This window comes from Anolis carolinensis, unplaced genomic scaffold (genome assembly GCF_035594765.1).
Source record: "Anolis carolinensis isolate JA03-04 unplaced genomic scaffold, rAnoCar3.1.pri scaffold_14, whole genome shotgun sequence".
Classification (NCBI taxonomy): Eukaryota; Metazoa; Chordata; class Lepidosauria; order Squamata; family Dactyloidae; genus Anolis; species Anolis carolinensis.
Genome location: NW_026943825.1, coordinates 9011342 through 9039321, shown reverse-complemented (window position 1 = coordinate 9039321; position 27980 = coordinate 9011342). Strand labels below are relative to the sequence as shown.

Here is a 27980-nt window from a genome sequence, read left to right as displayed (position 1 = left end):
TGACGCATTCTTACGCCGGCCCACCTACGTGGCGTCGCTCTCCCCGTGCGTGAGCCTTTGGCTGCGCATGCGCGTTGCCTCTTTGGCCTATCCTTTTAACCCCCTCCTTCAGAGTAGACGCTCCGTCCGTGTCTGGGTTTGAGGACGGGGCGAGAAAAGGAAAGAGACGGTGGCGGAGGAGGAGCGGAGGAGAGGTGGTCGCCGTGACCTCAGCTGCCGCCGCCGCCGCCGCCAAGACGGACTTCTTGTGGGACAAGCGGACGGGGCTGGCGGCCAAGAGGGTGCGGGAGTGCGCATGCGCGGTGGGAAAGACTGGGCCTTGATATTATTTCTGTGAGGAAGGAAAGGCCCTGAGGGATTGTTGTGGCGGGTTAGTCTCCTTTAGGCTTGGAGGCCTGGGCAAACCTCAGCCCACCAAGTGTTATGGACTCCAACTCCCAGCATTCCTCACAGCCTCAGGCCCCTTCCTTTTCCCCCTCAGCCGCTTAAGCGGCTGAGGGGGAAAAGGAAGGGGCCTGAGGCTGTGAGGAATGCTGGGAGTTGGAGTCCATAACACCTGGAAGGAAGGCCCAAGTCGGCCCAGGCTTCTCTATACATTGAGCCTGTATAATATTATATATGTATAATATATATAGATATATATTGCACTATGATCCGACTCATTGTTCTGATATGTTGTTTTATGCTGTTAGATGGTTTTATTGTTTATATTGGTTTTATTGTGTGACTGTTTATTATATGTGACATTGGGTTTGCTCCCCATGTGAGCCGCCCTGAGTCCCCCTGGGGGAGATGGGAGCGGGATATAAAAATAAAGTATTACAGTAGAGTCTCACTTATCCAAGCCTCTGGATTATCCAAGCCATTTTTGTAGTCAATGTTTTCAATATATCGTGATACTTTGGTGCTAAATTCGTAAATACAGTAATTACAACATAATATTGAACTACTTTTTCTGTCAAATTTGTTGTATAACATGATGTTTTGGTGCTTAATTTGTAAAATCATAACCTAATTTGATGTTCAATAGGCTTTTCCTTAATCCCTCTTTATTATCCAAGATATTCACTTATCCAAGCTTCTGGCGGCCCGTTTAGCTTGGATAAGTGAGACTCTACTGTATTATTATATTATTATTACATCTCTCTATCTATTGCCTTCCATGCCCAATCTAGCCATGCCTCTATCTATATTATCATCTCTGTGTTTTATATTGTATGTCTTATATCTGGGACCCCTGGTGGCGCAGTGAGTTAAAGCGCTGAGCTGCTGAACTTGTAGACCAAAAGGTCCTAGGCTCAAATCCCGGGAGCGGAATGAGCGCCCGCTGTTAGTCCCACCTCCTGCCAACCTAGCAGTTCGAAAACATGCAAATGTGAGTAGAACAATAAGTACCGCTCCAGCGGGAAGGTAACGGCGCACCTATGGCCACATGACCTTGGAGATGTCTATGGACAACACCAGCTCTTCGGTTTAGAAATGCAGATTAGCCCCAACCCCCAGAGTCGGTCACAACTGGACTTAACGTTAGGGGAAACCTTTACCTTTTACCTATGTTTTATATCTACTTAACCTCGGTGGCGCAGCGGATTAAACTGCTGAATTTGCAGTTGAAAAATAAGACCTTCCCTACGAACCGAGACTCATCTCCATGTTTGCAGATGCCTCATTCCAGAAGGTTCCGCTCGTCGGAACGTAGCAGCCGAGGAAGCTACTACGAGCGTTACAGAAGTCGCAAACACAAGCGGAGGCGGAGCCGCTCTCGGTCGAGCAGCAGCGAGCGCCGACATCGCAGGGAAGACAGCTACCACGTCCGATCGCGAAGGTGAGTCAGAACTGTATTTATTTATTTATTTATTTATTAGCGACATTTATATCCCACCCTTGTCACCACGAAGGGGACTCAGGGTGGCTTACAAACCATATGTACGTACAATATAGGTTAGGTTCCAGGACCACCTGCAATAAGTGAAAATCCACAAAGTTGGGATGCTATATTTATTTTAATATTTATACATTATTTTAGTAGTTATACACTATTTTAAGTCTTTATAAGTGGCTGAAAGACAACAAAATTAAATGGACTGCTTGAAGAAGTAAAAAAACAGTACAAATAGTTAAGTTTAAAATCAAACAGGACTGAATAAATCACTACTGCTATAGGTTAAAGAAAGACTAAACATATTAGGTAAGGAAAGAGGAGAGAAAATATGACTACCATGAAGAATGGAAGGACATATATAACCTCTTTTCTCTCTCTCTCCCTCTCTCTCTCTCTCTCCGCTGTTATTTTTTTCTTTACTTTCCCACTTTCCTATATCCTTAATGTTCCCCCACTTTTTATGGAAAAGAGACCATATTTTATCCTTAATAAAAATTATTTAAAAAAAAAGTCTTTATCAACCAATTGTGTGTTGATAAATCGCCTCCTTCTCCTCCCGTTGTCACTTGGGCTCCTTTTCTCTCCCTTTGGCTTCTCCTTCCTCCCTTCCTTAGTCTGTAAATTGTAATTTTTTATGATTTATAATAGTCTTTTAGAGTTTATTGAAAAACCGCGAAACAGCGAATCTGCGAAAAGTGAACCGCGAAGTAGTGAGGGAACACTGTATATAGATTTGTCTTCCTAATGAGTTCCAGGTTAGAATCCAAACTTGGCTTGACTACAGATCCTGGAATTCCTGATCATCTGGGAGCTGAAGTCCAACCATATTTGTTGTAATATTGCTTGATCCATCAGGTGTGCAAGGAACTATCTTCAGCAGCCTATAGATAACAATCTCATGGTCCAGAGAAAAGTTGTAACTGGTTGGTGTCTATGAAAGAAGAATAGTCTTTACAGAAGGATGAAAGCATTGCAAGCTGTGTCATTAGGCCTTGGGATTTAGAAGGTCCAACAGACTATAACCACAAATCAACAGGGTGAATTCAGCTGATGATTGGAATGGCTCCTGGGCTTTGACTTTGTGTGGTATTTAATCCTTGCTTTTAATGCATAGATGTTTTTTCTTAATTTTTAATGGTTTAATGTACCGTATATACTTGAGTATAAGCCGACCTGGATATAAGCCAAGGCACCTAATTTTACCACAAAAAAACTGGGAAAAACACTGACCCAAATATAATCTGAGAGCAGTAAATTTCAGAAATAAAAATAAATACCAATAGAATTACATTAATTGAGGCATCAGTAGGCTAAATGTTTTTGAATATTTACATAAAACTCTAATTTAGGATAAGACTGTCCAACTCTGATTAAATCGTTATTCTCATATTCTTGAATGTAAATGGGCTTATGTAATCTTTTAACAGTAATAGAGTAAAATAATAAATGTAATAATAATAATACAGTAAACCAATAAATGTAATAATAAGTGGAGTAAAATAATAAATGTAGTAATAATATCAGTGAAATAAGAAATGTATTAATAATAAAAGTAGAGTAAATTAAATTAAACAATAATAATAGCATAAAATAATACATGTAATAATAAAAATAAATAGAATAAAATAATAAATGTAATAATACTACTAATAATAGAGAAAAATAATAAATGTAATAATACTAATAATAATAGAGAAAAATAATAAATGTACCATGTATACTTGAGTATAAGCCGACTCGAATATAAGCCAACCAGGACCCTCACCTGAGTATAAGCTGAGGAGGGCTTTTTCAGTCCTAACAAAGGGCTGAAAAACTCAGCTTATACTTGAGTATATATGGTATAAACTTATTGTTTTTATATGTTTGTTTATACTGCGTTGAATTGTTGCCAATTTGTAAGCCACTCTGAGTCCCCTTCGGGGTGAGAAGGGTGGGGTGTAAATATAGTAATTAAAATAAAATTACCTCCGTTCTTGGATCTGATTATATTTCTTCTCCACTCCCTGGGCTTCGCTCAGTTACGATGACCACTCATCTGATCGACGGGCTTATGACCGACGATACTGTGATGGCTACCGGCGAGAGGGCTACAGCCGCGACCGAGGCGACGCCTACTATGAGGCCGAGTACCACCACTCCTATGAGTACCAGCGCTCCCACGACGACAGCTACCGCAGCTGCAAGAGCAGTCGGCGAAAGCGGCGGCGGAGACGCCGTCACAGCCGCTCCTTTAGCCAGTCTTCATCGGTGAGTACTTCCTGGCTGCAACAACCTTGTGTCAGGTGCATCTGCCAAGCCCCTAAAGACCACCTTACGTTGACATGTGGAAATACGACTGTAGTTTGGATGTTTGGATGACCACTAATGTCATCTTTGGACCAGCTTCTGTTCTGCTGATCCTCGTGGTCTTTTTGTGTTGGACAGAAATCCCTTTTTGATGAATTGTCCACAACAAGCCTTCGACCATACTCAGATGCCTTCATATTAATAATAATAATAAAACTTTATACCCCGCCACCATCTCCCCGTGGGGACTCAGGGCGGCTCACATTGTTACAAAAGTAACAACACAAATACATTAGCACAATATACACAGGTTAAAACACAATAAGGTAATAAAAGTTAAAACAAAAATAATAATGTCAAACAACCACCAATACAATTCAGTCAAACTTCATAGGTGGAGGAACTGCAGAAGCAATATAAAGATAGAATCATTAGATTAAAATACCCAAATAAGAGGGACATAGTAAATTTCAGAATAGAATTGTAATGAGGCTGGTTATCCAATGGCTGTCTCTCATGAATATATGTGAGGACCCATAGATTTCACCAAGCAACTTTACATGAGTGAGATTGACAGTTGTTGTTTTATACCATCAGCTATTTCTGTATTTTACTGATTTTAAGTGGGGGGGGGGGAGTTGTGAAGTGATACTTTTGCTGGCTGTTCTTGTTTACGATATTGTTCCTGCTATTTTAGTATTTTGTGTGTTGCACCTTGGAGTGCTTTGTAAGCTGCCCTGAGTCGCTTTGGGAGATGGAGGTGGGGTATAAATAAATGATTATTATTATTATTATTATTATTATTATTTTGGATCAACCCCTTTTTAGTGGCCCTGTTTTGCTTAGAACATAAGCAGAGCCCTTTCTGGTCTGGGCCAGAAGCCCATTAAGTCCTGTTTCAGATTCAACTGGATCCCTTAGTAGAAAGCCCATGTGGCTTTGATCTGGTAGCTCATGTATTGCTATCGTGGCTAATTTCTCCTTTAGCCAATCTCTGAATATGGCAAAGTGACTCCATTCTGGGAGATATCGCTCAAATTGTGCTGAGGTTCTTAAGATCTGATCGTATCCCTTTTGCAAAAGCTACTTGAACTGTTGTCAGGGGCTCAAGCAAAATGGTGCTGAAGTGATCATCACCTGGGTGGTTTTTAGACAAGCTGATGTTATAATTTCACGACTGAAACCAAGAGGGTGCTTTCTTTGAAGGATATAACACCTATGTTGCGCCCCTGTATCCCAGTTGCAGCATCCCATGTCCTCTTTGATTTGCTCCTAGATGTCTTGTCCTCTTCTCTGGTTTTTTTGTGAGGGATAAATAGTTTCACTGGGTGTCCTGCTGGCTTCAGGATAAATCTCAATGTCTGGCTGGCTGGCAACAAGGAAACACACTCTCAGATTATTTGCCCAACTAGGTCTTCAGTTGTGCTGATTTAGGTGTCGAATCTCTTCCAGCAGCTCATTCTACAGTTTTATTGAGGAGTGGGTTGAAAGCTGGTGCGTGTTTCAGGTGGTCCTCCCCTTTTCTGTGGTTTATAAGCTAGTTCTAGTGGTGTGACCCAGTCAGGGCCGGCTCTAGGTAATTGTCAAGTGTAAGTAAACAGCATTGTTGCTTACTCAGTTGCTTACCCAGCTTAGAGCTTCAGCCGCCCCTGGACCCAGTTTCTATATCCTTGGAGCATTTGTATCCTAGGACGTGAGACCCATGTTTCCTCTGCCCTGTTCTTTTTTGGTGCTGACTTGGGTGGGTTTGCTTGTTTGCAGGATGTTTTCTCGCATGACCGTTTCCTTCTTGGATATCTACCGTGTTTCCCCAAAAATAAGACAGTGTCTTATATTAATTTTTGCTCCCTAAGATGCGCTAGGCCTTATTTTCAGGGGGTGTCTTATTTTTCCATGAAGAAGAATTCACATTTAAAAACAAAAAAAATGAACATTTATTATATAGTGTACAGTAGTTGTCATCCCAAACCAGCATAACCAGACAAACTGTGAGTCCTATCAAGAATTTCTTGTAATTGCCATTATTTCCATGTACAACACTCTATTTACCGATCCTGCATGCTCTGGTGTTCTGTTCGGCAGGCATGCTTCCAAACAAAAACTTTGTTAGATCTTACTTTCGGGGGAGGCCTTATATTTAGTAATTCAGCAAAACCTCTACTAGGTCTTATTTTCTGGGGATGTCTTATTTTAGGGGAAACAGGGTATATATATTTAGTGATTTTTTTATACATACATAAATATATAACTATAAAGAAAGCCTGAGCTAGTGTGTGTTATCTTGACTTTTTTTCTCCCTTGCAATATCCCTTATCGTTTTTATACATATATATGCGCCTCTGTGCCGTATGAATTGGCCTGGGAATCGTCCCTCTTCCTCCTTCCTCCTCCATCACCACCACCAAACCCGCCACGGGCTGACCTTGTCCTTGGGCGACGCGTGGCTGCGGGTGAAATGAATGAATGAAAACATGAAACGAAAACCCTCCTCCCCACCACCCTCCGCCACCCGGGCCTGCGCTTTTGGGGGGCTCCCCGCAGCAGAGTCAACCGAGCGGCCGGAGAGCCAAGAGCGTGGAAGACGACGACGAAGGCCACCTCATCTATCGCATCGGCGACTGGCTCCAAGAAAGATGTACAGCCAAATCGTAACATAATCTAGTCTCTAGTTAAGCTCCCCCTCGCAGTCACACCGTTTTTCTCTTAGCTTTCCCCTCCTGTTCCCTTGTTATGTTTTTTTAAAGAAGCAGCCCCCTTTTTTTTTCTTAAACATGCTCCTTTTGATTCCCCTTCCTCCGTTTTTATTTTCTTATGCCGATACGTTAGGGAGGGATTTTTCTTAGCTTGCTCAGAGGCCGGCTCCTTGAGCTGGCAAAGGAAGTCTTTGTGGTGATGTGTTTACATGCTTCGTTTGGAGACTCTTCGCTATCTCATACTCCCTTCTTTCTTTCCCCTTCCTTCTCTCTTTCTCTTTCTTTCTCTCTCTTCTTAGATGAGATTATTAGTACTCTTGGAGAAGGCACTTTCGGACGGGTCGTTCAGTGCGTGGATCACCGCAGGTAAGAGACTCCCGGTTTGATTACGAGGCAGAACTTGATCCTTGGGTCCTTGAAATAATAATAATAGTAATAATAATAATAATAATAATAATAATGATGTAAAGGTTAAAGATTTTCCCCTGACATTAAGTCCAGTCGTGTCCGACTCTGGGGGTTGGTGCTCATCTCTATTTCTAAGCTGAAGAGCCTGTGTTTTCCGTAGACACCTCCAAGGTCATGTGGCATGACTGCATGGAGCGCCATTACCTTCTCTCCAATAGGAGCAGTACCTATTGATCTACTCACATTTGCATGTTTTCGAACTGCTAGGGTGGCAGAAGCTGGGGCTAACAGTGGGCACTCACTCCGCTCCCCGGATTTGAACCTGCGACCTTTCGGTCCACAAGTTCAGCAGCTCAGCGCTTTAACACACTGCGCCATTGGGGGCTCCTATTATTATTATTATTATTATTATTATTATTATTATTATTATATACTTTATTTATATTTCGCTTTATCTCCCCGAGGGTACTGAGAATGGATTACAGGTACATATATGGCAAACACTCAATGCTGATATACCATTGACAAAGATAGACAGTACATAAACACAGGCAAGGCTTCCCTCTTTTATTCATCTCTGGCATCTGGAGGCTATTCCTGACTCAGCCATAGGGAGGTGCTGTTGTTTCATTTTTCCAAGCCAAGGAGCCTCTTGCCATGCAGGTTTTTCTCCTCATCTTGTTAAAAAAACATTACCATATAATACAAAATATACATACTCAAATTGCTTCCTCCTGCTGCTTCACTCTGCAGGGGCAACACACGCGTGGCTCTCAAAATAATCAAGAACGTGGAAAAGTACAAAGAAGCCGCTCGCCTGGAGATCAACGTCCTCGAGAAGATTAACGAGAAAGATCCAGAAAACAAAAAGTGAGTATGTGTGTGTTGTCAAAGGAAGGCTTTCATGGCCAGAATCACTGGGTTGCTGTGAGTTTTACAGGCTGTATGGTCATGTTCCAGAAGCATTCTCTTCTGACATTTTGCTCACATCTGTGTGGTTGTGAGGTCTGTTGGAAACTAAGCAAGTGGGGTGTATATATCTATGGAATTATGTCCAGGATGGTAGAAAGAACTCTTGTCTGTTGGAGGCAAGTGTGAATGTTGCAGTTGATCACCTTGATTAGCATTGAATTGTCTTGCAGGTTCAAAGCCTGGCTGCTTTCTACCTGGGAGAATCCTTTATTGGGCTGTGTTACCTGGCCCTGATTGTTTCCTGTTTGTCTTCTGAGTGTTGTTCTTTATTTACTGTCCTGATTTAAGAGTTTTTAAATACTGAGAGCCAGATTGTGTTCATTTTCATGGTTTCTTCCTTTCTGTTGACATTGTCCACATGCTTCTTGTGGATTTCAATGGCTTCTCTGTGTCGTCTGAGTAGTTCTGCCAGCCGGGGTCTTGGGGTAATTATCGTATATACTCAAGTATACGCCGACCCGAATATAAGCCGAGGCACCTAATTTTACCACAAAAAACTGGGAATACATTAACTGTTCAACTCTGATTAAGTCATTTTCATCTTCTTCAATGTAAATGTGCTTGTGTGTCCTTTTAATAATAATAGACTGAAATAATAAATGTAATAATAATAAATGCAGTAAAATAATACATGTAGTAATAAATAGAGTAAAATAATAAATGTATTAATAATAATAAAAATAGAGTAAAATTAATGTAAAAGTAACAACGATAATAGAGAAAAATAATAAATGTAATAATAATAATAAAAATAATAAATGTACAGTAGAGTCTCACTTATCCAACACTCGCTTATCCAACGTTCTGGATTATCCAACGCATTTTTGTAGTCAATGTTTTCAATACATCATGATATTTTGGTGCTAAATTCGTAAATACAGTAATTACTACATAGCATTACTGTGTATTGAACTACTTTTCTGTCAAATTTGTTGTATAACATGATGTTTTGGTGCTTAATTTATAAAATCATAACCTAATTTGATGTTTAATAGGCTTTTCCTTAATCCCTCCTTATTATCCAACATATTCGCTTATCCAACATTCTGCCGGCCAGTTTATGTTGGATAAGTGAGACACCCTACTGTAACAATACCAATAATAGAGAAAAATAATAAATATACCATATATACTTGAGTATAAGCCGACCTGAATATAAGCCCATCAGGACCCTCACCCGAGTATAAGCCGAGGAGGTTTTTTTTTTCAGTACTAAAAAAAGGCTGAAAAACTAGGCTTATACTCGAGTATATACAGTATTGTCATGCAGCCAGATCCCAGGGCTGAATTTCCAAGCCCTGAATCTGACTTCATAACATAAACATGCGAGCACCTGGCGGGAGAAGATAAAATGAGCCTGGGAACTCAGGGGTGAAAGTATAAACAATTATAATTGCTGTAGTGTGGGGGGATAGAAACCTTGGTGGAAATGTGATCCAGAAGGTGGGGTTTGATGATGATATTTGCGTGTGATATTACGTTGCATCAGAAGTGATAAAATTAGATGTATGTAAACATTAGGTCATTCTCGACTTTTCCAAAGTCATGTATTCTTCAATAAAGATTGTGTTTGAGAGCAGCTGTCTTTGATCTGCGTTCAGACTGGTCCTTTGAAGTAAGCCTGACATTAAAGTCGAGAATCCCATTTCTCACCCTCCTGCGGAATTCGCAGTGAAGTGATAATGAGCGAGGAAGAAGATCAAAGCCCAAATGAGGCAGAGAGGCCTTTGCAAGGGGCCCGGCCGAAGAGAGAAGAGACGCTGCAAGCCATAGCTTCCTCTACGGGGTACCCCAAGCCGAACGGCGTGACCCAGAGAATTCCCAGGCTCGGAAGAGGCGTCTCTGCAGCTGCAGAAACCAGTTGGGGATCTGGAGGAAGTATGCCGGAGACCGTGGCCCTGCGGTTATCCATCCTGGAAACTAATTTATCCAGGCTGTCGGAAACCGTGGGGAGATTGGTGCCATTATTGGAAGAAAATCTCCAGAAGGAGGCCAGCCGATATGGCGCCGAGAGAGAACCAAGCAAAGAAGGAGATTGGAGCCAGAGGGGCCAGCGGGCGTCAACGCAGAGCCCCGTGGCGGCAAGGGACGAGGGAGATGAGGAATACTGGCAGGAGCTGCAGTTCCGGGGCAGCATGGCGCGAGAAGTGGAGCGTCAGCGAGCCCTGGGGACCCTGAGGCCGCCGTCTCCAACAGAGCTCCCAACCCCCCGAATGGGCGTCGGGGTGGAAAGGCCACTGGGGCCAGGGATCGGGTCCAGTGGATTCGCAGACGAAGGCGGAGAGGAGCGGGGGGTCCAGGAAGAGGAGGAGGATGTGCCGTACGACGAGGAAAGGCGAGATGAGGAGGCTACAGCTAGGCCAGTATGCGGATGGGCGGAAGAGCCAACAGCGGCGGCAGACTTCCAGGAGCCGCGCAGAATGACCACCGGAGTGGGGCGCGGCGTGTTCCAAGGAGCCACCCGAGGAAACCTGATGCAACCCTTCCCCATGCCGCCCAGACAATATCAAAGGGCTGCAGAATGGATGCCTAGAAGGGAAGATCTCAAGCTGGAATACGGAGGGGAATCAGAGGAACTGAACTTTTTTCTAATTAGCATTAGAGGATACATGGAAGACAACGCACACACATTTCCCTCCGAAGCAAGCAGGGTTCGAGCCATCGGCAACACACTAAAGCGAGGAGCAGCCAGCTGGTATGTGCAATTGCATGCCAGACGCGACCCATGCCTGAGGTCAGTGCCCCGCTTCCTCGCCGCACTGGAGAACCGGTTCAGAGACCGGCTAGAGCAATTGAGGGCTCGAGACCAGCTGAAAGGAATAAAACAGAGGGACAAAACGGTGCCCGAGTACGCAGAGGAATTCCTCCACCTCGCGGAAAGGGTACCGGAGTGGTCTGAAGTAACCAAAGTGGAACTATTTAAAGAGGGACTACGCCCCGAGATTTTCAGCTGGGCAGCGCACAGAGACGACCCCGAGACGCTCCAGGGATGGATTCAACTAGCGGGGCGCGTCGAATCTACCCTGGCACAAGTAAAGCGCTTCAGGAGCAGCAGCGGCCAGCAAAGACCGGTGGCGAGAGGTCGAGGAGAAACGAGGAAGCAAGAAAGACCCGGAGGGAGGCCGGGGATTCCCTCCAGAGGAGACGACAACAAACCTAAACCGGGATGCTTTGTATGTGGGAAGACGGGCCACCGAGCAGCGGAATGCTGGGCCCGGAAGGGGGAGCCGCCAAAAGCCCCAAAGCCCAAGCCAGCAACCGGGAGGCGTGCGGAGGAGGAGGTGCAGGCCCCAGAATCTTCGGAAAGATTGGTGAGTCGGGACAAACGCATGATAGTAGTACCAATTTGCCTCTCGGGGCTAGAAAATCGGGCCACCTGCAAGGCGTTTGTAGACTGCGGGTGTTCTAGGAACATTATAACCCCAGAATTAGCAGGAGCGCTGAAATGCCAGCAGATGGCACTTGACTCCCCAATTGCATTTTCGCAGCTAGATGGATCAGTCGCTGCTGGGGAAGTATCTACAAAGGAATTACGGGGAGTTCCATGCAAAATAGGCAAATGGGGAGGAAGAATATCCTTTGTGATAGCCCCTATTGCCACATACCATGTAATATTGGGGATACCATGGCTCGAACAAGCAAATCCTGAAGTAGATTGGAGAGGAAAAAGCTTAGCATTTAAAGAACAGCAGATGCAATGGGAGATAAGCAAAATTGCAGAAGAGGAGGACGAGGAAGACGAAGCAGGGGAAATAGACCCACAGCTATTGCCACCTGAATACAGAGACTTTGCGGATGTTTTCAATCAGAAAGAGGCCAGTAAATTGCCTCCCAAAAGAAATATAGAAGTAGGGATTGAAATAACCCCAGGAGCAGACTTACCAAAACCAAAAGTGTATCCCATGTCTGTGCAAGAGAAGGAGGAATTGAGAAAATACATTGATAAAAACCTGGCTCGAGGCTTCATTAAGCCATCTAATTCTCCTCTCGGGGCTCCAGTGTTATTTAGGAGAAAGAAAGACAATTCCCTAAGATTGTGCATTGATTATCGAAATTTAAACGCAATTACCAAGGACAATAAATACCCTATGCCCTTAGTCAAGGATTTAATTACCGTATTGAAGAAAGGGAGCATATTTACTAAACTGGATTTAATTGAAGCGTATCATAAATTAAGGATCAAACCGGAGGATACTTGGAAAACCGCATTTTCCTGCGCATTCGGCCATTTTGAATACGAAATTTTGCCTTTCGGGTTAAAAAATGGAAGCGGCTGCTTTATGCAGCTTATAAATGAAATACTACACCCGTTATTGTACAGAGGGGTGTTCATATTCCTTGATGATATCTTGATCATTTCTGAAGATAAGGAAAAGCACGTAAAATTGGTCCGGGAAGTTTTGCAGAGACTAAGAGAAGCAAAGCTGTACGCAAAACTGTCCAAATGTGAATTTAATAAAACTCAAATTGACTTTCTGGGATATCGGATGTCTCCAGAAGGGTTAGCTATGGATCCAGCTAAAGTAGCAGATGTGAAAGAATGGGGAGTGCCTCAAACAAGGAGGCAATTACAATCATTTCTGGGGTTTGCAAATTTTTACAGACCCTTCATAAAAGGCTTTGCACAAATAACCGCACCCCTTACAGAACTTTTAAAAACAAAAGGGAAAGGGGAGACAGCAAAAGTGAAAGCTCCCGGCGCCAAACTGAGTTGGACGCCAGAATGCCAAAAGGCATTCGAGGCCTTAAAAGAATGCTTCACTGAAGGACCCATCCTAAAACACCCTGATATCAGGAGCCCTTTCATAATCCATTGCGATGCCTCAGACTGTGCGTACGGGGCAGTGCTATTGCAAAAGGATCAAAATGGGAACTTAAAACCCTGTGGATATTTGTCACGGAAGTTCAGCGAAACTGAAAAAAGTTGGCCAATATGGGAAAAAGAGGCATTAGCCATATTAAAAGCCTTAGAATGCTGGCGACACTTCCTCGAAGGAAGCGGAATCCCATTCGAAATTTGGTCTGACCATAAGAATCTCCAGTATTTAAAGTCTCCTAGAAAATTGTCCCCCAAACAAATCAGATGGGCGCAATACTTCAGCAGATTCGATTTCCAATTAAAGTTTTTTCAAGGGAAACAGAATGTCTTGGCAGATGCTCTTTCACGCATGCCTCAACACGAAGGCCTAACCACAGCAAAGGAGGGGACAATATTCTCTGACAAACAATGGGGCTTAGCTGTCAGGACAAGAGCACAAACCCAAAAGGAGGACACGGCTTTTGTCGAACTCGGCGGGGAAGATAACTGGGGAAATGAACTAAAACAGTCTTATAAAGGAGATCAATGGATCGCGTCCAACGCGGAAAAGGGGGACCAGAAGGGGGGATTTTGGTTTGTAAACAAGAAACTGTATATCCCAGCAATATTAAGGATTAAGATTCTGCATCGTTTTCACAACAACCAGAGCGCTGGTCATACAGGAATTACCAAAACAACAAAGGCAATAGCAAAACATTGTTGGTGGCCAGGAATGAGGAAGGACATAAAAAATCATGTTGTCCAATGTGATGATTGTGCCAGAAATAAATCAGGAGGAGGGAAGCCTATGGGATTGTTACAGACAGTAGCGGAACCTACCAGGCCTTGGGAATGTGTAGCTATGGACTTTGTGGGAGAACTGCCAGTCAGCAAAGGACATCGTTATATTTGGACAGTATTAGACCTGTTTTCTAAACAGGCCCACTTTATAGCACTGACGAAGCTACCATCGGCTGAGAAACTAGCTGAATTGTACATAAACCATATTTACAAATTACATGGATGTCCAAGTAGAGTAGTCAGTGACAGAGGAGTACAATTCACAGCAAAATTTTGGGAAAAATTCTTGGAAATGCTAGGAGCAGAAAGGAGTTTAAGTTCTGCTTTTCACCCCATGACAAACGGGGCGGTAGAACGTACTCAGCAAACGCTTGGGCAGTTCCTTCGAATGTACTCTAACATGAGACAAAATGACTGGTCTAGGTGGTTGGCGTTTGCGGAACTAGCCTTTAATTCAACTATACATTCAGCAACAAACAAAACCCCCTTTGAAGTAGTTTACGGGTATGAAATACAACCTTTACCCCAATTGCCGAGGTGGACAGAAAATGAAGGAACAGAGGCAGGGAAATGGAAAACGCAAATGATGGAATGTTGGAATCAAGTGACTGCTTCGTTAAAAGAAGCACACAAAAAGTATAAAACGTTCGCAGACAGAAAGAGGGTGGAAGGCGATAAATTAGATAAAGGAGATCTAGTGTGGTTAAGTACCCAAAACATCAAATTGGGGTTACCTTCAAGAAAACTGGGCCCCAAATATATTGGACCATTCAGAATACAGGGTGTTATCAATGAAGTGACTTTCCAATTGGCATTGCCAAAAAGTTTAGGGAAAATACACCCAGTCTTCCATCGCAGCTTGCTGAAAAAATATATGGGGACTTTAGACAAAATGGACCCATAGAGTTATTGTTTGATTTGTTTCAGGACTATGGTGAAAGAAGAACCGAAGAGGAGGACGAAGAAAACGGGGGCGCCATGTCATGCAGCCAGATCCCAGGGCTGAATTTCCAAGCCCTGAATCTGACTTCATAACATAAACATGCGAGCACCTGGCGGGAGAAGATAAAATGAGCCTGGGAACTCAGGGGTGAAAGTATAAACAATTATAATTGCTGTAGTGTGGGGGGGATAGAAACCTTGGTGGAAATGTGATCCAGAAGGTGGGGTTTGATGATGATATTTGCGTGTGATATTACGTTGCATCAGAAGTGATAAAATTAGATGTATGTAAACATTAGGTCATTCTCGACTTTTCCAAAGTCATGTATTCTTCAATAAAGATTGTGTTTGAGAGCAGCTGTCTTTGATCTGCGTTCAGACTGGTCCTTTGAAGTAAGCCTGACACAGTATGTGGGGTTTGCATCATATAATAATAATAAATAAAATTTATTTATATACCACTCTATCTCCCCAAGGGACTCAGAGCGGTTTCCAGCACAGCAGGAAACATACAACAAGTTAAAACATGCAGCAATTAAAACATTATAAGCATCAGAGTGTGCCTCCTTCTTTGGAGGCTTTTAAACAGGCTGCGTGGCTATCTTTCAGGGCTGCTTTCATTGTGCTTTTCCCACCTGTCATAAGGCGGTTGGACTAGATGGCCCATGCAACTAATGTTTCACATGAAATACCAAAATCCATGCACATACTTATTACTGTATTTTCAGTTTCTCGTCCTATCTCTCCCTGAATGTCTTCAGTCAAAGGCGGTGTGCATCCGCTTTCCTTTTTTCACCCACTTGCGTCTTGCTTTCCGTTTCCCGCTCCAGCCTGTGTGTCCAGATGTACGACTGGTTTGACTACCACGGCCACATGTGCATTTCCTTTGAGCTCCTGGGGCTCAGCACCTTTGACTTCCTGAAGGACAACAACTACCTCCCTTACCCGCTCCACCAGATCAGGCACATGGCCTACCAAGTGTGCCAGGCTGTCAAGTGTGAGTATTCGGAGTGGGCAAGACCGGGTGCGTTCATGGGGGCCAAGAAGAGGTGCATCAATGGCAAATGATGGGTTGAATAGAATATTGAATATTATGCTATGCTAATAATATAAATATAAATTACTATTAATATTGTTGTTGTTATCGTTATTATTAGATGTGTTCATCAACTTCCGTATAAATATAAATAAATATGAGTAAATAAATAAATAAATATAAATATAAGTAAAAATAAGTAAATTATAAATAAATATAAGTATAAATAAGGCTATTATTATTATTATTAGATGTGTTCTCAAATGTAAATAAAAGGTAAGGTTTCCCCTGATGTTAAGTCCAGTCGTGACCGACTCTGGGTTGGTGCTCATCTCCATTTCTGAGCTGAAGAGCCGGCGTTGTCCACAGGCATCTCCAGGTCATGTGGCCAGCATGACTGCATGGAGCGCCATTACCTTCCTATTGGTCTACTCACATTGGCATGTTTTCGAACTGCTAGGTTGGCAGGAACTGGGGCTAACAGTGGGTGCTCATTCGGCTCCCGGGATTTGAACCTGGGACCTTTTAGTCCGCAAGTTCAGCAGCTCAGCGCTTTAACACACTGTGCCACCAGGGGCCCCATAAATATAAATACATAAAAGTACATAATAAATGAATATACCGTATATACTCAAGTATAAGCCGACCGGAATATAAGCCGAGGCACCTAATTTTAACACAAAAAACTGGGAAAACATTGACTCCAGTATAAGCCGAGGGTAATAAATTTCAGAAATAAAAATAGATACCAATAAAATTACATTAATTGAGGCATCAGTAGGTTAAATGTTTTTGAATATTTACATCAAGCTCAAATTTAAGATAAGATTGTCCAACTCTGATCAAATCATTATTCTCATCTTCTTCAATGTAAATTTGCTTATGCATCTTTTTAATAATAATAGAGTAAAATAATAAATGTAATAATAATAAATAATAATACAGGAAAATAATACATGTAATATTAGAGTAAAGTAATAAATGCAATAATAATAATAAGATCAGATTGAAATAATAAATGTATTAATAATAATAATAATAATAATAATAATAATAATAAAAATTGAGTAAAATAAATGTAAAAGTACCAACAATAATAGAGAAAAATAATAAATGTAATAATGCCAATAATAATAGAGAAAAAAATAAATGTACCATATATTCTCGAGTATAAGCTGACCCGAATATAAGCCAACCAGGATCCTCACCCAAGTATAAGCCGGGGGGGGGGGGGGGGGGGCTTTTTCAGTCTTAAAAAAAGGGCTGAAAAACTAGACTTATAATCGGGTATATACAGTAAGTAAAAATAAATACATTATAAATAAGTATAAGTATAAATAAGGCTATCTTTATTATTATTATTATTAGATGTGTTCTCAACTTCCATATAAATACATAAAAGTAAGTAAATAAATAATAGATGAATATAAATATAAATAAAGTATAAATACTGTAGAGATGTGGGGTAGAGAAGGAATCTTTTTATTAATTATTTTATTATATATATATATAACTATAACCGCTGCCACCAATTGTGGAGATGTCAGGCAGAGAGGAATTTATCTTTTTTTCTTTATTCTCTTATTTTTTCTTATTCTTATTCACATTAGATGGTAGCATTACTTAATTTTGAAAATAGGTGATAGAGACTTGGATATTGAAGAACAAAAAAAATAAGTTTATTTCAGGCACAGAGCTTAGTGGTTACAGTAACTTCTTTATAAGCACTTAGATAATGGTTGCAAAGCTATTAACTGATCACTTTGGATCTAACTGGGACTTCTTCCCCCTACTACTCAGACTCTACAAATAAACTCAAACAAGTCACCCAACTTGCTTAATTTAACACCACCAGAGATCTGAGTTCCCCTAGTTTCCCTAACTTGGAACCAGTGTCTTCCCTGTGACTAAAAATCACAGACTAAACTGTTTTTTAAAATATTCCCTCCTTTTTCTTCAAACGGCGGTTGGCTCCGCCCTCGTTACAATGGTAACCTGCCTCAGAATGCTGAGCTGGTTACCATCCCCCACGCACTGGTAACTAATACTTACCCTTTTAAACATAGCTAAACATGACTTTTAAAACGAAATTAAACAAACATGACATCTATAAATCAAAATAAAACACACTTCTTTACAAATACAAATAAGGCCATTATTATTATTATTAGATGTGTTCATCAACTTCCGTTCAATTCTAAATTCTAAAAGCGAACTAATAGTTTCCCCCTCTTCTGTATCTTTGCAGTTTTGCATGAAAACAAGCTCACTCATACAGACCTCAAGCCGGAAAACATCCTCTTTGTCAATTCGGATTACGAAATGACGTACAACCTGGAAAAGGTGAGCCCGTGGTTTGGGGAAAATCAGTTCCGCCTTGTCCCAGGGCATGGGCAAACCTACCGGCTGTTAGGAATTGTGGGAGTTGAAGTCCAAAACACCCGGAGGGCCCAGGTTTGCCCATGCCCTGCTATCCGAAGACAAGATGGAATGGGAGCCAAGCAGGGGAAGCTAAAGATGTCTCTGTTCTGTACCCTTAACCGCTGCTTCCTCCCCCCCTTCCCCGCCCTGCTTTCGCCCCCGTTTCCCACAAGAAGCGAGACGAGCGAAGTGTCAAGAACACCGCAGTCCGGGTGGTTGATTTCGGCAGTGCCACCTTCGACCACGAGCATCACAGCACCATTGTCTCTACGCGGCACTACCGGGCGCCAGAGGTCATTCTAGGTCAGCACAAAGGGGCCATTGGGGTCTTGAGTGGGTGTTTGCTGTGGGATTCGACCTGCTTTGGTTTGACCAGCTGCTCAGTGAGATCCCATGGTCAGTGAGATCCCATTTTCCTTCATTTCCTCAGAGCTTGGCTGGGCCCAGCCCTGTGATGTCTGGAGCACCGGATGCATTCTCTTTGAATACTATATGGGCTTCACCTTATTCCAGGTGAGTGTACCATGTTTAGATTTTGTAATTGGTGCATGTTTTTTGTCTATTGATTTATTGTATACTGTTATTGTTTTTACTGTATTTGATATTTCTGTGAGCCGCCCCGAGTCCCCTTCAGGGGAGATGGAGGCGGGATATAAATGAAATTATTATTATTATTATTATTATTATTATTATTATTATTATTACAGTAGAGTCTCACTTATCTAACATAAAGAGGCCAGCAGAACATTGGATAAGCGAATATGTTGGATAATAAGGAGAGATTAAGGAAAAGCCTATTAAACATCAAATTAGGTTATGATTTTACAAATTAAGCACCAAAACATCATGTTATACAACAAATTTGACAGAAAAAGTAGTTCAATACACAGTAATGCTATGTAGTAATTACTGTATTTATAAATTTAGTACCAAAATATCACAATGTATTGAAAACATTGACTACAAAAATGCGTTGGATAATCCAGAACGTTGGATAAGTGGGACTCTACTGTACCAAGCACCATGTCTTAATGGGATGGGCAACCTAATGCCCCTTGAACTATTTTTGGGATTGGACTTCTGTCAGCCCTGCAATTACTGGGAATAACAGAATAATAATAATAATGACAACAACTTTATTTGTGTATCCCGCCTTCATCTCCTCGAAGGGACTCGGGGCGGCTCACATGGGGACAAGCCCAACAGCACAGGTTAAAGCACAAAACAAGCAATTAAAAACATAACTATATAAAGCAATAAAACACATCAACGGAATTAAAACCAGGACAATAATAATAACTGAACAGTTCAAAAAAGACTTGGAACCTTGAGTGTTTTGTGAGCTGCCCCGAGTCCCTCTGGGAGATGGTGGCAGGATATAAATAAAGTTGTAATAATAATAATAGGAGCCTCTGGTGGCTCAGAGTGTTAAAGTGCTGAGCTGCTGAACTTGCAGACCGAAAGGTCCCAGGTTCAAATCTGGGGAGCGGAATGAGCTCCCGCTGTTAGCTCTAGCTTCTGCCAACCTAGCAGTTCAAAAACATGCCAATGTGAGTAGATCAATAGGTACTGCTCCGGCGGGAAGATAACAGCACTCCATGCAGTCATGCCCGTAGCCACATGACCTTGGAGGTGTCTACGGACAACGCCGGCTCTTTGGCTTAGAAATGGAGATGAGCTTCAACCCCCAGAGTTGGACACGACTGGACTTAACATCAGGGGAAAACCTTTACCTAATAATAATAATAATAATAATATCATCTATCTCACAACTGGATTGTAATATAACCAGTTTCTTCCAGTCTCCTTAGTATAGTTTCTGGGATTCTTGCAAAGAGTGCTTGGACCAGAGTTGAAATAAGGAAGAGAGAGCAGGCTTGTTTTCTGCTGCTCTGGAGATTAGAACTCAATGGAACCATGAGTTCAAAAGGCAGGAAAAGAGTTTCTCAATCTGGGGGGAGGTCGTGAGTGGGTTTCAGAGGAGTTGCCAAAGACCACCAGAAAACGCATATTTCTGAGGGGTCTGAACCAAAACTGGCACAGAAATGCAACATGGCCAACTGGAACCTTTGAAGCCTGTGGATAGCATCCTTCTTCCCCACCCCTTCTCAATGTGTTCATTCAGACCCATGACAACCGAGAGCATCTGGCCATGATGGAGCGGATCCTGGGCCCCATCCCATCCCGGATGACCCGGAAGACCCGGTGAGTGACACCCGTTGCTTTTAGGATTGGGGGAGATGGCACTGTATATCAAGGAAATACTGTATATAGAACTGGGCATGAACTGGTCTTTTCCAACTCTATGATTCTACTCGAGTATAAGCCTAGTTTTTCAGCCCTTTTTTTAAGACTGAAAAAGCCCCCATCGGCTTATACTCGGGTGAGGGTCCTGGTTGGCTTATATTTGGGTCAGCTTATACTCAAGAATATATGGTAAGTCATTTATGTTTTTTAATGTACCATTTTTTTGCATTCTTTGGGCTCAAAGAGAAGGATAATCTTCGTCTTCTCTTTCCTCCCTTTGCGCGAGCTCCCTCCTTCCTCTCTTTCCAAGCCATCGGAAGCCCCAGCAACCTTTTTAATGTACCGTATATACTCGAGTATAAGCCAGCCCGAAAATAAGCTGAGGCACCTAATTTTACCACAAAAAAACTGGGAAAACATTGACTCCAGTATAAGCCGAGATTGGTAAATTTCAGAAATAATAAAATAGATACCAATAAAATTACATTAATTGAGGCATCGGTAGGTTAAATGTTTTTGAATATTTACATCAAGCTCAAATTTAAGATAAGTCTCTCCAACTCTGATCAAATCATTATTCTCATCTTATTCAATGTAAATCTGCTCATTTATCCTTTTAATAATAATAGAGTAAAATAATAAATGCAATAATAATAAGATCAGAGTGAAATAATAAATGTATTCATAATAATAAAAATAGAGTAAAATAAATGTAATAGTAGCAACAATAACAGAGAAAAATAATACATGTAATAATATCAATAATAGAGTAAAATAATACATGTAATAATAATAATACAGGAAAAGAATACAAGTAATAATAGAGTAAAATTATAAATGCAATAATAATAACAAGATCAGAGTGAAATAATAAATTTATTATTAATAATAATAAAAATAGAGTAAAATAATAGCAACAATAATAGAGAAAAATAATAACTGTAACAATACCAATAATAATAGAGAAAAATAATAAATGTACCATACGTTCTCGAGCATAAGCTGACCCAAATATAAGCCAACCAGGACCCTCACCCGAGTATAAGCCGAGGGCGGCTTTTTCAGTCTTAAAAAAGGGCTGAAAAACTAGGCTTATACTCGAGTATATACAGTATGTGTTTGACTGTATTTTCCCCAAACCCTTTATGCCAGAGTGACTTTTGAGTAACTGACCCTCCTTGGCAATGTCTTGTTCCTCCGCAGGAAGCAGAAATACTTCTATCACGGCCGCCTAGACTGGGACGAAAACACTTCCGCAGGGCGCTACGTACGGGAGAACTGCAAGCCACTGCAGGTAAGATGCTACTAGTGCTTTGTACGAAAAGAAAGATTGATCTCAAAGCTGTTTAGGTTCCGGGAAGAAAGATACGCAGGGCAGCTTGATGTCACCCAAACGATGTTGTAGACTGGGGGAGGTCAAAGAGATAGAGAGGAACATAAAAATGTGAAAGGAATAACCAGTAAAAAATATAAGATATTAAATGAAATCAATGAATATATACATACATAACTTTATTACGGTCCATGGACCCACAGCTGTTAAGTGAATAATATACAAGAGTTTACAGAACAGTCAAACCGGGGGAATTGCTTAACAAACTACACAAAGTCAGGTAAAACCCTGATCAGAGACTAGGTTTTTTTCTCAGCCTTGCTGCCACTGCAAGGAACTTTGCCACCGTGAGGGTCACCGCATGGTGCTTATCCTCCACCAGATATCTGACCTTCCCTTGCGGGCTATGGTCAGACAATTGAGTCATGATTGGGTGAATGAGTTGACCTCATTGGGCTGAGTAACTGCAACAGGATGTGTTCTAATGATTCTATTTCATTTCTACCACATGGGCATAATCTTTGGGAGTAGGGGATACCAGATAGTCTGCCATTTAGCAGCTATGATGGAAGTACAGTAGAGTCTCACTTATCCAAGCCTTGCTTATCCATGCCTCTGGATTATCCAAGCCATTTTTGTAGTCAATGTTTTCAATATATCGTGATATTTTGGTGCTAAATTCGTAAATACAGTAATTACAACATAACATTACTGCGTATTGAACTACTTTTTGTTGTATAACATGATGTTTTGGTGCTTAATTTTTGTTGTATAACATGATGTTTTGGTGCTTAATTTGTAAAATCATAACCTAATGTGATGTTTAATAGGCTTTTCCTTAATCCCTCCTTATTATCCAAGGTATTCGCTTATCCAAGCTTCTGCCGGCCCGTTTAGCTTGGATAAGTGAGACTCTACTGTACATTTAGTCTCGCTTTTGTGAATAGTCTTCGGTAATTAGACACTGTGAGACTCTCAAGATAATTACATGACTTAAATGGCTCGGTGTATGGTAAATTCAAGGCCCTAGGGTCGGGACTAAATCAATGAAGGAGAAATAAAAAATCACTGGGAGGCGGATTTAGGGACAAAATAAATGAATGGCGTGGTCACAGTTATGGAGACAGAGACATTTGGAAAATTTATCGATATGGGTTAAAGAAAATTATTATAAATTGACTAGTGGTATGTCTCCACATGTTCATGGAGATTCATATTTGCCAAATGGATATGGCATCAAGGTTGTGATTGCCATTTATTTCCAAAAGGATATATGTGTCAAGAGACTGGGTGCAGTTATTTCCAATAGGTTATGTCCAATAGAATATTCCACTGCTGAGCAGCTCTTATCATTAGATCCTCCTTCTTTGGCATAACGGGACTCAGATAAATAAAACAAAAATATGTTCCTTTCCTTTGCAGAGATACCTGGCGTCGGAAGCAGAGGAGCACCACCAGCTCTTCGACCTGATTGAGGGAATGCTGGAGTACGAGCCCTCCAAGCGCCTGACCCTGGCCGAGGCCTTGAAGCACCCCTTCTTTGACCCCCTCAAGCCCCCGCACCCCCCGGGACCCAAGCCCTGGGACGCCAGCCGGGACATCAGCCGGTGACGGGCGCGGCGTCCCGAACCCCCTCCTTCCCCTTCGCATGCAAGGCGCTCCTCCTCCGCACACTTGGCCCCTGTGGAGGCCGGCACGGGGGGGGGGGGTGTGTGCACGGGTCCATTTTGGTGCTTTTCAAAGAGACAATGCGGACGAAACCCTGATCCCACCCTCGCTCCCCCGACCCTCCGGGTTTCCTTTTTTTAAAATCATGTAAAGCTTGTCTATATGTGAGATAGTGTATATATAATAACCCAATGGCAATCCACTCCATGTAAATAAAACCGTGCCTCCCTCCATTCCCCTTGCAGATATCTCCATTCCCTTCCCCTTTGGGAGTTATTTTTGGATAATAATAACCATAACCCCCTTGCGATGACAGAGTTTTATATGGGTTTTGTACAGGCTTTGTGTAAAAATAAATACATGAATTGATACCACGGGTCTGCCCCTTGAATTGCTCTTGTCTTGTCTCATGGGATCCCGGCCGTAAAGTTCCTCCTCCTCAAGACGTTTGCATTTCTCAGCCCAACCCCATTCTGCCAGGCAGGAAAACACCACCAAAGCCCTCCCGACAGATGGCCAGCCAGCTTCTGCTTAAAAGCCTCCAGAGACTCTTATCAACATTATTATCTAATAATGTAATCATTATTTTTATAGAATCATAGATTTGGATGAGACCTCAACGGCCGAACCCCATTCTGCCAGGCAGGAATAATAATAATAATAATAATAATAATAATAATAATAATAATAATAATAATAATGGCATGTGATCCAGTACAACAGCCAGCAGAGTGTCTGCTGTGGACTTACCTTGTTGTGTTTCTGTTGTTATTATTATTATTATTATTATTATTATTATTATATGAAACACAACAAGATGAGTTTAATAATAATAATAGTGGAACCCCCGATGGTGTAGTGGACTAAGTGACTTGAAGGTTGGGTTGCTGACCTGAAAGCTGCCAGGTTCGAATCCCACCCAGGGAGAGTGCGGATGAGCTCCCTCTATCAGCTCCAGCTCCATCCGGGGACAAGAGAGAAATCTCCCACAAGGATGGTAAAAACATCAAAAACATCCGGGCGTCCTCTGGGCAACATCCTTGCAGACAGCCAATTCTCTCACTCCAGAAGCGACTCAAGTTGCTCCTGACATGAAATTATTATTATTATTATTATTATTATTATTATTATTATTATTATTATTATTATTATTATGATCTGCCAACTGCAAAAGGCCACCCTGCTGGGATCTGCGTGCATCATCCGAAAATACATCACACAGTCCTAGACACTTGGGAAGTGTTCGACTTGTGATTTTGTGATATGAAATCCAGCATGTTTATCTTGTTTGCTGTGTCATAATAAAATAAAATAATAATAACACTATCAGGACCTCAAGATTGAACTGCAAAGACTCTGGCAGAAACCAGTGCAGGTGGTCCTGGTGGTGATGGGCACACTGGGTGCTTTGCCAAAAGATCTCAGTCGGCATTTGGAAACAATAGACATTGACAAAATCACAATCTGCCAACTGCAAAAGGCCACCCGACTGGGATCTACACACATCATCTGAAAATTTATTTTAATTTATTTATTTATTATTTAAACTTCTATGCCGCCACTCCCCTAGGGCTCGGGGCGGCTTACAAGAAAGGCTAAAATCTAACAAATACATCACACAGTCCTAGACACTTGGGAAGTGTTCGACTTGTGATTTGGTGATACGAAATCCAGCATGTCTATCTTGTTTGCTGTGACATACAATAAAATAATAATCACTTTATATACCAACCTATCTCCTCATGGGACTCTGGGCAGTTTCCAATACAACAGAACAACACCACCAGAGCCCTCCTGACAGATGGCCAGCCAGCCTCTGTTTCTGGGCTTTCCTTGTGAGTCATCCGGTTCCAAGTACCGCATAGGGGAAGGTCCTGTGAATGTTGCCATTGGTCACCTTGATTAGCATTGAATGGTCTGGCAGTTTCAAAGCCCAGCTGCTTCCTTCCTGGGGGAATCCTTTGTCGGGAGGTGTTAGCTGGCCCTGATTGTTTCCTGCCTGGAATTCTCCTGTTTTTGTGTGTTGTTCTTTATTTACTCTCCTGATTTTAGAGTATTTTTAATACTGGGATCCAGATTGTGTTCATTTTCACGGTTTCCTCCTTTCTGCTGAAACTGTCCACGGGCTTCATGAGTGTTGCTGTGATGGTGTGTTTCTTGTCCGTGCCCGTCCCCTACTTTTGCTGTAAGGAGCTTAAGGTGGAAGCCCAGTGACCACCTGTTCTCGTTTGCCCTTGGCCTGAGAGTCCCTCACGCTTACGGCCGCCTAAGCCCTGCCTAAGCCCCTCCGGAGCACTCCTCTGACCGATTGCTTTGGACAGCAAAATCCTCAGCAAATGCTCCAATTCGTGGGAGATGGCACTCGACGTGGCCTATATACAGTAGAGTCTCACTTATCCAACATAAACGGGCCGGCAGAATGTTGGATAAGTGAATATCTTGGATAATAAGGAGGCATTAAGGAAAAGCCTATTAAACATCAAATTAGGTTTTACAAATTAAGCACCAAAACATGTTATACAACAGATTTGACAGAAAAAGTAGTTCAATACGCAGTAATGTTATGTTGTAATTACTATATTTACGAATTTATCACCAAAATATCACGATGTATTGAAAACATTGACTACAAAAATGCGTTGGATAATCCAGAATGTTGGATAAGCGTGTGTTGGATAAGTGAGACTCTATTTCTTATGCTCTTAGGAACCCAAATCTCTCCATATTTTCTATCATTCATGGGAGTTCTGTGTCAAGTTTGGCCCAATTCTATCATTGCTGGGGCTCAGAATGCTCTTTGATTGTAGGCGAACTATACATCCGAGCAACTACAACTCCCAAATGCCAAGGTTGATTTCCCCCAAACTCCACCAGTGTTCACATTTGGGCCTACTGAGTATTGGTGCCAAGTTTGGTCCTGATCCATCATTGTTTGAGTCCACAGTGCTCTCTGGATGTAGGTGAACTACAACTCCCAAACTCAAGGTCAGTGCCCACCAAATCCTTCCAGTATTCTCTGTTGGGAGTTCTGTGTGCCAAGACTGGTTCAATTCCATCATTGGTGGGATTCAGAATGCTGTTTGTGTTGAAAGTATTAGAATGTTTGCAAAATTATATAGTTCATGTTCATGTACCTTTAACTGGTAGTATGCTTGTACCTTGAGCTTTATCAATTAGATACAGGTGGAGCTATGTTTGTCATTTATATATTTTTTGCACTCTGCCTGTATTCTCTCTCTCTGAGTTTTTTGTTCCTGCATTATGCTTCTTTTACAGCATTAAAGTAAGTTTACCACATTACTTCGGGGCTTTGTTTCTGCTGACTCTGCAACTTAAGGTTTTTACCTTTGCGAACAGTTTGATTGTCGGTGAACTATAAATCCCAGCAACTACAACTCCCAAATGACAAAATCAATCCACTCTCAAATTTGGGTCTATACGCTAGTAAAATCGTAACGCTAACCATGAATATGCCCAACACGGGCAACACATGAATTTGGAATCAATTCAGAGGACAAAGGGCTTGCTACAGTAGAGTCTCACTTATCCAAGCTAAACTGGCCGGCAGAACCTTGGATAAGCGAATATCTTGGATAATAAGGAGGAATTAAGGAAAAGTCTAGGTTATGATTTTACAAATTAAGCACCAAGACATGTTATACAACAGATTTGAGAGAAAAAGTAGTTCAATACGCAGTCATGTTGTAATTACTGTGTTTACGAATTTAGCACCAAAATATATTGAAAACATTGATGACAAAAATGGCTTGAATAATCCAGAACCTTGGATAAGCGAGTCTTGGATAAGTGAGACTCTACTGTATTTTGGTCCCGAGAGCCTCTAGTTCAGTGATGACCAACCTATGACACGCGTGTCAGCACTGACACACCTAGCCATTTTTGCTGACACGCTGCTGCATGCAGATTGATTGGATGACAATGTCTTTTGTGGCCAAATTTGGTGTGTTTGGTCCAGTGGTTTTGTTGTTTACTCCATGGGAATTATGCACATTGCATCTATATATATAAAAGGGTAATGAAATTTCGGCCTAGGACAAAACAACAAAACTACACATCCCAGAAACACTAAACTTGGCAGCACAACCCCTCATCCATGCCTCTACGTTCATACAACAAAAAGAAAAGAAAAATAAAGTCCTAATTAGAGGGAGAGGAATAATTGTTTTTAGCCAATTGCTGCCAGTTAGAAGGCTAAGCTCCGTCCACTTGGTCTCCTAGCAACCCACTCAGCCCAGGGGACAGGCAGAGTTAGGCCTCACTTAGGCCTCTTCCGCACTGCCTATAAAATACAGATTATCTGATTTTAACTGGATTATATGGCAGTGTAGACTCAAGGCCCTTCCACACAGCTATATAACCCATTTATAATCTTACATTATCTGCTTTGAACTGGATTATCTTGACTCCACACTGCCATATAATCCACTTCAGTGTGCATTTTATACAGCTGTGTAGAAGAGGCCTCATAT

General features: G+C 41.8%; 2 protein-coding genes across 5 annotated transcripts; both read left to right on the top strand.

The window, feature by feature from the left end:
* The first annotated feature begins 51 nt into the window (after positions 1-51).
* On the top strand, positions 52-23861 carry clk2 (CDC like kinase 2). Of its 4 annotated transcripts, none has more exons than XM_062964880.1 (13): positions 52-281; positions 1662-1825; positions 3904-4132; positions 6716-6806; positions 7164-7230; positions 8026-8142; positions 15616-15782; positions 18070-18164; positions 18416-18545; positions 18673-18755; positions 20368-20447; positions 21693-21783; positions 23245-23861. In XM_062964880.1, the coding sequence occupies exons 2-13, from the start codon at positions 1662-1664 to the stop codon at positions 23431-23433; spliced, it is 1503 nt and encodes a 500-aa protein (XP_062820950.1). In that variant the 5' UTR covers positions 52-281; the 3' UTR covers positions 23434-23861. The 4 variants fall into 4 exon arrangements, with proteins under 4 accessions (XP_062820950.1, XP_062820949.1, XP_062820947.1 ...); XM_062964879.1 differs by having other exon boundaries at positions 6713-6806; positions 18419-18545; XM_062964877.1 differs by having other exon boundaries at positions 6713-6806.
* Positions 8149-15147, top strand: LOC134294289 (uncharacterized). The gene is made up of 2 exons (XM_062964875.1): positions 8149-11555; positions 14771-15147. The coding sequence occupies exons 1-2, from the start codon at positions 9927-9929 to the stop codon at positions 14876-14878; spliced, it is 1737 nt and encodes a 578-aa protein (XP_062820945.1). The 5' UTR covers positions 8149-9926; the 3' UTR covers positions 14879-15147.
* Positions 23862-27980: the final 4119 nt, after the last annotated feature.

Coding starts and splice junctions, on each gene's coding strand:
- clk2 (XM_062964877.1), top strand. CDS start 1,662: ATGCCTCATTCCAGAAGGTTCCGCTCGTCGGAACGTAGCAGCCGAGGA. Junction 6,807..7,163: donor CGACTGGCTCCAAGAAAGAT/GTACAGCCAAAT, acceptor CTCTCTTCTTAG/ATGAGATTATTAGTACTCTT. Junction 15,783..18,069: donor AGTGTGCCAGGCTGTCAAGT/GTGAGTATTCGG, acceptor GTATCTTTGCAG/TTTTGCATGAAAACAAGCTC.
- LOC134294289 (XM_062964875.1), top strand. CDS start 9,927: ATGAGCGAGGAAGAAGATCAAAGCCCAAATGAGGCAGAGAGGCCTTTG. Junction 11,556..14,770: donor CAGAATCTTCGGAAAGATTG/GTGAGTCGGGAC, acceptor GATTTGTTTCAG/GACTATGGTGAAAGAAGAAC.